The sequence below is a fragment of the Pundamilia nyererei genome, unplaced genomic scaffold (assembly GCF_000239375.1).
Source record: "Pundamilia nyererei isolate P.nyererei 1_Seehausen unplaced genomic scaffold, PunNye1.0 scaffold00083, whole genome shotgun sequence".
Lineage (NCBI taxonomy): Eukaryota > Metazoa > Chordata > Actinopteri > Cichliformes > Cichlidae > Pundamilia > Pundamilia nyererei.
In genome coordinates this window covers 551,743-562,749 of record NW_005187484.1, presented here as the reverse complement: position 1 = coordinate 562,749, position 11,007 = coordinate 551,743, and the positions used below count along the sequence as shown (strand labels likewise).

Sequence of the window (11,007 nt, the reverse complement as noted above, 5' to 3'; positions counted from 1 at the left end):
GCCTATACAGCTTGGAGTAAGACAACATGCATGAAGAGGATGATGTGGACAAAATACTCATTTGCCTAATAATTCTGCACTCCCCGATACGATATCATAAATTTGGATATCTGCCGATACCGATATGAATCCGATATAGTGTGTTTTTTAATCAATAAAACGTTTTTTTAATATTTGTTGCTGCATTTTCTATAAGTTTATACTCAAGTTTAAATAAATAACAACACTAAAGCTATTCTGTTATACCTGTATGTAAAAAATACACTGCACCCAAAATATTTCATAGTTCAGCAAAACTGATCAATCTAATAAACTTAAACCTACTCCATCCTCCCTATTCTGGTATTTTAAAGAGTACTTAGCAGAAATATTAAGCAACCTAACTAATAGGGTTGCAAACTCCCAGCAAAAAAAAATAAGGAACCACCCTCCACCTCATGATGCTTAATCGATGTAATCAAATTTAATTTGATGCAGGAGAAAAATGCACAGAAATAAATTATTTTTCAAGAATAATTAAATAGATTCAACATCTTTCTTCAACAGAATTGCAGACTGCACAGATGGTACCTTCCCAAAGGAAAAAGTATTATAGCTTACTAGGGTATATTAGACTTAATAGTTACTATATACAGTAATGGACTTCTATATATCTTACATCAGATTAAAACTTTGGGTGTAAGAGTCAGATAATTATTTATTAAAAGCTAGAAATTTTAAATGAGAATAAGAAAGAAAAGTATGTCTTTGTGCCCCCTTTTCCCTGTTCATGCCCTATCGCCCCCCTGGCTAAACTTTGCTAGATCCGCCCCTGCACAGTTACCAGCCATCAGCTACGTAGAAAAAGATCCTGGTTTAGAAAGTAATATTAAATACATTCTAACAACAGCTTATCAAGCTTAAACGTGCTGCTGTTGTTTATCCGCTGGTTTCCTCTTTCTGGTGCAAAGTGGGCCAAAAACAAAGAAGAGAGACGGACTCGCGACAGAAAAGCCAATCAGCTGATCATTAAGCAGTTTCATGATTGAAGTAGCAGCAAGAAGAGGCAGTCGCTCCATATATCGGTTGTTAAGCTTAACGTGGGAATGCTTTACAAACATTCAGAGATGAACTTACACACTTGCTTTACTTCTCTCTGGGATAACTTCCTCAGAGATGAAATGCTGGTGAGGCTACAAATACACACAGCCGCTCCATCACGTGATGCATACTGCTGCAACGTGCTACGGCTATGAGCCGAGTTACGCCGTGTAGCAAGTTTTGTGAGGTGCTTTTTTGATATTTAATGGATCGGATTACATTTTTTATTTCTCGCCGATATCCGATCCAGTAATTTGGGTCAGTATCAGACCGATACCGATACGTAATATTGGATCGGTCCATCTCTAATTTATATATAAACATATATAAATAAAACCCCTTTTTTTTTACATTAGTAATTCCTTTTGTGCATAATTCTATATTATTGTTAATAATAAATTAATTAAAGCAACAAAACAACCTGAAGAGCCGGTTCGGAGCCGAAAGAGCCAGTTCTCTAAAAAGAGCCGGAAATCCCATTATACTATTCATAGAGACCAAATAAACATGCTTTTTATTGCTGTTAATTCTGTGATTTTAACATGTCAGTGGTTGGGGATTGACTTGTTTTTGGAGCCAGCCTTAAGTGGCTGCTCCAGACAGAAACTACAGTTTTTGGCACCTCTTTGTTGGCTGCATTCTCAGGCAAGAGGGGTGCCTTTTATGTACAACACACATTTTCCACCTGCTTTCTGTGTGAAGTGCTTGATGCAAAAAAAAAAAAGAAAAAAGTATAGACTAGTTCTGGATGTGTATTCTTTCTATCAGCATTTATTGACGCTATCCTACAAAATTAAGGTTAAGGTTTGCATGAACAGGGTGATTCCCATTGCAGAATTATTGTTTCAGTCCATCTCAGAATTCAAATAAGTACCATAATGCATAATGTGGGAAAAGAAAACAGAAATATAACCTTTTTCATCGTAGTTGTAGTAAGAAACTTCTCCCTCCAAACATGTGTTTCCTGTCAACTACCACAGAGTGAAATAGGTTAGCTTCACACAGCAGGAGTAAGAGGTCATGGCGGAGGTGCTGGGCAGTTGTCATCATCCTGTAGAGCAGATGGAGGGCAGGTTTGGTTTCTCGCAAGGCCACTAATGGATCACTTAAAAAAACAGAAACTATTTTGTTCTCTACTGGATTCTATCACTTACTAACACACAGACACACACACAAAGGAAGAGCACAGGCTGACATTCATACAAATACAAAAAAAACCAAGCAGGATAGTTTGGATTCTTGTTAAAGTCAAGGAACTGAAAAAAATACATTGAGAGGTGAAAAGGTCACAGGCGAAGAAGGAGATGGCACAGGCAGGTGCTTGAGCCGCCTGTAGGATGACAGGATGGCTGGTTAAAAATTAATGAGTCACCCTTTCTTCGTTTTAACACCTTGCTTTCTTTTTGTTCCTCGCTCTCTTCCTTCCATTTTATTCCTACTTTCTGTTTCCACCACTGCTTCTTTCCTTCATCAATTATTTTTTATCTCTGACTTTGATTCCTTTTCTTTTGCTTCATTTACTTCCAGACAGTTTCCTTTTTTATACTGTCTCCAAAGTTGTTGTTTTTTTAAGTTGCATCTGCCTGTCACTCTTTACCTTCCTTCCCAGGTGTTTCCATCTTGCATACTTCCTTTATTGCTCTTTTTCCCTTCCTCCTCTTCACCTTAGTGGTTTCAGGTTGCTACTGACAGCGCTCACTCTCTCTTTTTTTTGTCCACTGCCAGTTTTGCAAGCCCTCCATCTTTACAGGCAGCTACAGCCAAGGTCCTTCTCTTTATTCTTCTTCTCTTCCATGTTCTCACATTCAAGTCTTTCTCATCATACAAATCTACTGACAAGAGCAATCACACTTGCATGTCTCCTCATCCTTCATCCACCCTTCTCTTCTTCTTCATACTCCCTCCATTGCATGTGTGTATGTGGTCCCCACGCACAGTGGCAACTGCAGCCAATCCCATTAGCCAGATGAGCAGGCCTCCAATGAAGGGGAAAGCATAATGACAACACCAGCGTCTCTCTCTCTCACACACACACACACACTCCTCCCTTGCGGCTCCCTCTGTCTGCTCCGTCTGTTCATCTGTCACTCTTGAGGGCGTGTGTGTGGGAATCCGGTTTTGTTTGGGATGTGCAATTCGAAGGCGAGCGGGAGAATCTGTCATTTTTTTTGTGCGTTTCAGCACACAGAAGTGGGGCAGCAGCAGTGGAGGGTTTACTTCCTGCTGGGTGGGATGCCATTAAAAATGTACAGTACGCTCAGTGTAGCCGTAAAGCATTTTGCGAATAAGTGGTTTACCAAACAGTAGATTTTATGGCGCTATAGCTTTCAGCAGGCATGATTTGAGTCCTAGCTTAGCTGAATTTATGTGCAGTTAGGCTACACTCAGGTAATTTGGGTAAGTCCCCACTAAAAGGTATAAATATATGTGATTTGTTGTCTCTGTTGTGCTTTGGTTTTGCAACCTAAAGCCTTGTGCCCGAATCCCATTATTCCACTTTAATTTTATGATTTAACAAAATAATCAAACGCAGGACGTTTCTCCTGTCAGGCCAAAATTATAGTTTACCTCTAGTGAAGCCTGGAAGAGAGGTGGCCCTCCCTCCTCCATTACCGTCAGGGTCATTACCTGCAGTAATGCGCTGATGCAGTGCAAGGGGACAGTGTCTTTTCATCTCCCTAACTAGCCCCATTAAAATCCATTCAGCTAATGAGCCTTCACTCAGTCCTCTGGTGATTAAGACTTGATCTGTGCAGCGCTCTCACTGACACTGCTTTCATTTAACTCTGTGCAGTAATGGAATCGCAGCAAAGTACACACACATGTGCCTGTCAGTATGGATGAGGGTGCCGAAAACACTCTTATCAAGTGTTACATTTTACGTGTTTGAAAGAGTTTATTTGATGCAATGTTTATAAAGTCTGAAGTTTTTATCTCGGGGGGGAAAGTTTGCTGATTTATGCTAAACATTTTATTCAACTTTAACCTTTAAAGTTTCTAAATGTGTTATTTTATGTCCCTGTCTTAATGTGAGAAAGACACACATGATGTCCATTTTTTATACACAGCCTATGGCTACAATACTAAAATGTTGCTTAGCGCAGTAATATCAGTATTAGTAATCTAATACTGATATTACTCATATAACCAATCTATGAGTAATCATAGATTGGTTATAGAACCAACTGCTGTTACTTATGATAAAATAAAGTAATTTTTCTGATTAAAAAAAGTACTTTTACTTCAGTGCATTAAAGCAGACTTTCATTTTTAGGCACAGAGTAGGTGGTGTGGATAACAAACAACCTGCTAAGCTAACTAAAACGTTAAAATAAATGGTACTGACAGCATCTAATAGTTTCATACAACATGTAGTGAAGTAGAGGTAAAATTGGCACAACAGAAACACAAGTATAAGAAGTACAAGAACATTAAAACTTTATTTTAATAAAGTACTTGAATAAAGTACCAAGGTACATTACATGTTCTCACCTGATGGTCATGTAAGAGACAATGTAATTAACAGTACTCTAAACCAGTGGTGCCGGGTGGTGCATGTGTTATCCCATTCCTGCAACCTGAACATTCCCCTGGAAAGCAAAAAGATACAACTGATATCTACACTAGCACATTAATTAAACTGTACCCTAAAAGTGTCTGTTCTTCTAAATATATGTTTTAGATTCTTTGAGAACTTAAAAAGTTTTTGTGTGATGGATGTGCCTCCCTTTGTTGTTTTTGTTTTGTTACCTACAAAACCTTTTCCAGAAGCCTCCTAAAACAAAATTATGAGCCTGTAAATGAGCAAACTTTAGATGCGAGTTTGGGTTTCAGTAACCGCACTTACTCTTAGAGATTACAGTCATTACTGTTCCTCAAAGATGCCTCGAGTAAAACAGCTCACGCATCGCTCCCACACAAACAGCAGAGACGCTGTACTTTTACTATTATCATATAGATGACTTCCACACATGTGGCTGCCCTGCTGGGCACCCTGTGCCAAACGCACACATACACACACACACACATACACAGATACTCAAATGCATTTAAAAAAATAAACTCACACCTGTCCATGTTCAGTAATGTGGAACAAATATTTGACAACAAAACCGGCTAATGAAACAAAGAAGCCCCACCTGTAACTCGTGCTGATTAGATGATACCACCTGAGTCTCTCTTTTTTTGTTTTTTTTACCCTCCCTCCCTCCACTTCCTGCCTTCCTCTTCCTTTTCCCGTCAATTAAATTCACTTCAGAAGTGCTTTGCTGGCAAGACCTCAGGGTGCTGTTGCCAAGGCGCTTTTGATTTAATATCTGTCACGCAAAGGGATTTTTTTTTTATGTATAAAAATGAGGAAAACAACAACAATATGCCTCGAGGTTTGCATGGAGCTTCACAGTAGGAGGAGGGGGCATTTGTCCCCGCAGGGCAGAGTAGATGCTTGCTCCCAGTGGGGGCACGAGGACACACCAGCACTTCATCGAAGAAGACACAGCTTGAATACATAAATGAATGATCCATTTTCTTTCCTCCCGCTCGACATTTTCGTCACCCCTCTGCTGTGAGTCAGTCTGGATTGGAGGGAGTTGTTCTTTAACTGTTGGGCCCTCTTGACTCCTCACTATTCACTGCTCACTATTCTCTTCGATCACTGTCTCCCTCTTGTTTTCTCTCTGACTTTTCTGACTCTTAAATGGCTTTGAGGGCAGATGGAAAAACAGCAGTTTGGGCCAGATGGGACTAGATTACTGTTAGATATAGTGGATGTCACTTTACAAAGAGAACACAGGCGTAACTGTGCTAGAAAGCAATGCTATTTAGGTTTTGAAAGTAACACAGCCTTGTTCTTAGAAGTAAAAATCATTATTCAAAAGGAATATGAATACACTCTGGTATAGTTCAGGATTTTCACTGCTACCCGTTAACTAGCAGTTTTTAGCTAAAATTAGCTAATGTTAGCTAATTTGCTTAAAGCTGACACAAGGGAGTATTTGACTTTTCTCTTTTTATGCTTTTGTTTTAGTATTTACCAGTATCCTATAAAATACAGTTCAGCTTGTTTGTGTTTGTCATTAAAAGTGTGTCATAGCAACAGGACTGAATTTGGTCGTAGTTATGTGACTGTAATGCTCTTTGGTATTTAAATGTTGTTTTAATAATGTCTCATTAGATGGACACCATACTAGTGAGTCGCACTTCCTGCTTGTAATGTCAGCTCCACAAACCATCAGTCTGTTATACTGACACTAAAAACATGTTACAACTTTGCTAGATGTCATGACGGTATGATTCTGTCATTTTTGAGATTTAAAATCTCATCCTTGGCAACAACTTCTAATTACCAGGGGCCACTTGAAGTATTTTATCCTTTTCCTGTAATGTTAAACACAATCACATGACGCTGGAGTCTTATTTATAGAAGTCTGCACTGTTTTCCTTGAGGTCATTTTATATCTAATCTAAGTAAGGTTCTCTGCTAGAAACGTATGTCTCAAAAACATTTTTGCAAAGTATATTTTTTCCTTAAACTACATAATGTAACTAGGTACTTCTTGTGCCCTCTGTCTTAGGGTTCTTCATAACTACATGCTGTGGCGTATTGTGGCAGCACTGAGTGAACATCTGTCCACGGCCTTCCGCAGCACCATCCATGAGTTTTCCCGAGAGATTGACGGCACTGAGCAGCAGCTGGAACTAGGCAGGCTCTGCCTCACCCAGACAAACAAACACTTCGGCATGGCCCTGGGAGCCCTGTTCGTCCAGCAACACTTCTCCTCAGAGAGCCGGGCTAAGGTCTGGAATCTGGGTGGACTGGTGGTAGGGGGCGCTGTAGTGGTAGAGATGGTAAAGTAGTAAAGAGGCTGTTTTCAAAGGAAATCAGCCTCAGACTTGAATCCACTTTTTTAACATTAGAAACTCAACAGATATTACATCAGTTTGAATGTATTAGCAGTTTAGGCTCTTAACAGAGACCCAGCCTTGCTGAACTACGTTTATAAGTTTACTAATTTATACACCCAAAACTGTAATGTTTTAACCAAACTTGGGGTCATTATTTTTCAAGAAAGAAGTCATAAAATAATCTGGGTGACTCACAAGTGATTGTGAAAAATTACAAAGTTTAATTTTTGCACTCTACTAGAGCCACTGTGCATGATCTTATACAGGGTCAAGGTGCAGCACCTCAGTTCATACACTGTCTGAAATAAACTTCCCAACCCCGTGAACCACGGTCACCCCACTGTGTAGCTATGAGTTTCACCATTGCACCATTTACTCCATGATGCATTATTAGAACAAAACATGAAACCCCTGTTTCTGTTCCTACATGCAATTCCAGTGTTTCCAAATTACTGTGCCATGGCACAGAGGTGTGCCGTGGAAGAATGACTGGTTTCACCTGATTGGTACTCTAAGCAACCGGCAGCGAGTAACGGACAGAACAATTACATTCTCTTCCACTAGAGGGCAGTACAACTTCTTGCTCCAATTAAATGTATTGCTAACTGCTGGTGAAACAGAAGATGAAGAAGAAATTATATAGTCATGCGCGAGTGAGACAACGCAGTGCAAAATAGCAATAGATTTAAAAAAGAATTTTAAAGTAGTCATTCTAACCTGGGTGCTGGAGAAAATTTCGAGCCAGATTGTTGTTTGATGGTGTGCCATGTGATTTGACATTGTTTTATGGTGTGGGATCTGAAAATCCTGGATTCTAGTCTCTACTTCTCATGCGCTATTTTGCTTTCTGCCTAGGTCAGTCATTACTAAATCCCTCACCTCTGCCCTCTGGTCCCGTTCGCTTTCAGCTTAATCTTTCCCCATACATAGTCTCATCTCAGTCCCATGTCTACTCTGGGACATGGGGATATGGTTCCCAATGGGATTTCTAACCTCTGTAACCCTATGCTCCATCTTTAAGCTCTCCATCATCTCCCTTTCATCATCTTCTTATACTCTCACTGTCCACTGTACATGCTTCATCCCTCATCAGCTATCTGTCTTGCAACCTTTTAAAACTCTACCAAAGCTCTATAACACATAAAGAAAGTTGGCCCAACTGGATAAGTTATGGGTGCTGAATACTTTCTTTACACTTTGCAATTAATTGAAATTTAAATTCCATTCAAGATTCTAATAAGATACTAAGTGTAAATCTCAAAAATGCTTCAAGCTAGTGGAGCCTTTCTGATTAATAAAAGACCAGAGAGGAAGGATTTATATGATCAAGCATACAGTGGGGAAAGTTCTCATCAGATGAAGTGGTGCTAATCCCATGAGCATCTCTAAGTCATTTAAAAAAATCACTCAAAACATCATCTTCCTCTTTCTTGCAGATGTGGAGGGAAGCCTTGAGCGAGGTTATTGCCTTTTGGGGTTTTTTAACCTCACTCTTTTCCACACCGGTCATATCTCACGCTGCTCACAGACGTCGCTGTGTACGATCATGCCACGTCCACACAGGTTGGAGCCCTCATTATCAACACAAGAGCATTACCGGATGCAAAGCCGGTGGCGATGTGCGATGCCTTGACTGACTCACCAATCCTGCTTATCTCAGCACCAACAAGAATTAATGAGTCTCGGGAGCTGACGCTGAAAGACAGAAGACAGAGGGGGAAAGACGAGCCTCCTTGTTATCCTGAATCACCAATGTGGAGCGAACTGAAGGACACAATATGTCCCGGTGTCGTCTAGGAATAGCATTTCTGCTTAGAGCAGTTCCAGAAAGCACAAGTTGTAATCCGGAGAAGTTTTGGACAGTCGATGCCAAAAAAGTCAAGATTAGTGTTATATTAGTGGCACTAAGTAGGTACTTGATCTTCAATTACAGGTTAAGATGAAAATGTTTTAGAAGGTTTCTTCTGCGGTATGAAATTTAAAAATAAAAACAAAAGTCTGCAAGTTTTATCACCCTGCATGTAGAGCTGGGGCTTAAAAGTGTCCAATTTCAGTTGCTTGAGCTGGAAAACGGAGAAAGCGATGTAAGCGCTTGAGTGCTGGTTTGAACACTTTTCAGCAACACAGTTTAGGTAATTACATATCAGACAATAAAGTTTGCTTTCCACTCTTGTGACATTAAAAACTGCACTAATGGAGCTACAAAAACTTGCAGCCTAACGTAATCAAAATCGAATTAGTTATAGACAAACCAGCACAAACAACACTACATCTGCAGTTTGTAGCTTGACCTTCCATTTATTTAATTATTTGGATTTGTTGCGTTCTAAATACAAGCCCTTGAAAACAGTTTATCTAACAGAGGTTTAGACACTGGTAGAAGATGGAGGAGGAGGTATGGAAAGAAACACCTGAGGCATGAGAATCTGCATCAGAAATTGTGTCTCTTCTTGGAGTCACAACCCAGTCAACATGGTTGAATCAGCACTGGTATACTATGAATCTGTCAATTATGGCATCTCCATACATCTATATGGTAGTTCAGGCAGTAGGGAGTAAAGACGTTACTGTCACCTCACAGCAAGCATGTGTAGGTTCAAATCTCGGGTTGGCGTCCCCACTGTAGAGGTTTTCACAGTGTTCTCTTACCTTATAGCAGCTGGGGTAGGCTGGTCTAACCCCGAATTGGATAAGAAAGAAAATGGAAGGATGAATGGACACATTTAAATTTCATCTCATTTGTCACATGGTAAACTTCCTTGTCTGGGCTGGTCACAGCTGTTGTTTCTCTGCCTGCTGATATCAGCACTATAAACCTGCAGTTCAAGTCCCTTTGGCTTGATCAGTTTGCCCAGTTGGATAAAAAAAAAAAACAGCCATTAAATCGAAAGGTCACCAGTCACCAAAAATACTCCAACCTTTTAGAGTTGTTTTAGATTCTTTCTTAATTTAGGACCTTGTAGATCATGTTTATTAGCAGCCTCGCCATGACCAAACAAGTTTTTCACGGCTCGTTTTAGTATTATTTAATTTTTTCATTTGTGTGAAAGACCAAGACATTTTGTAATCAGTTTAGTAGTGGACAGTCACCTCACAGTTCAGTTGTTTACCTTGCTTCTCCAAGTAGTTTGTCAAAATGTAGTCAGTAACTACAATCCAGCGTGCTACAGATGGAGCACAGGATGACAGGCTCACTGCAGATGCAGCTATTACTTATTTGCCACAAAGTATTTGACAGTGGAAATATATTTAAAGGGAGTGGAGCTAAAACAGTTTATTTCAGATAGGATGACTAAAGGAGCTGCACCAACACCCAGTTGTAAATAAGGATTATTTTTAAATGTGAATCATGCAAAGCTACTCTAGAATAGAGTACAAGAACACTTATGTGGGGCTTAAAATGAACACGTAATGAATTGCGGGATGATCTCTCTACAGGTACAGGAGCTGGTAGAGGACATAAAGCACTCTCTGGACCTCCGGCTGCAGGAACTTGACTGGATGGATGAAGCCACCAAGGATGCTGCTAGAGCAAAGGTTTGGAGCACTAACTGAGCCTCTGCATCACAAACACGACTTCTGCTAGATCCAATTAGTTTTTGAAAAGGATTCAATTATTTCTTTGCGATTCTTTTCTTTCCGGGACTTTGACTGATTGCTTGTTAGATAGAAGTGTGTGATAGAATACATCTAGGGCTTGACATTGAGAAGTGAGGATTGCCTAATCCGGATCTCTCTGTAGTGCTGATTTAGGGTCTGCACTGGAAGATATCCCTTCTAATACTTTTACAATCTGAAGTTATAATCCTTTTAGAGGGCCATGCTGAATATAAAGAGCTTCCCTGTAATCCTATTACATTGGGTTTGCTTGATTAGCAGATGCTTTTGTGTGTGTGTGTGTGTGTGTGTGTGTGTGCGTGCGTGCGTGCGTGCGTGCGTGCGTGCGTGTAGATGTGTGTGTGTGCTTGCGTGCTCTGTCAGGGCCTGTGTCCTAAACTAAGTGTGTATGGGTGCTTATTAGTT

At 40.1% G+C, this 11,007-nt stretch overlaps 1 protein-coding gene across 1 annotated transcript in view; it reads left to right on the top strand.

Annotated features, from left to right (window-relative positions):
• Nucleotides 1-11,007, top strand: part of ecel1 (endothelin converting enzyme-like 1) — a 50,454-nt gene that overhangs the window by 17,854 nt on the left and 21,593 nt on the right. The window contains exons 7-8 of the mRNA XM_013912188.1: nucleotides 6,654-6,876; nucleotides 10,423-10,521. Coding sequence (XP_013767642.1) covers nucleotides 6,654-6,876; nucleotides 10,423-10,521 — 322 coding nt within the window. The remainder of the gene's footprint in view (nucleotides 1-6,653; nucleotides 6,877-10,422; nucleotides 10,522-11,007) is intronic.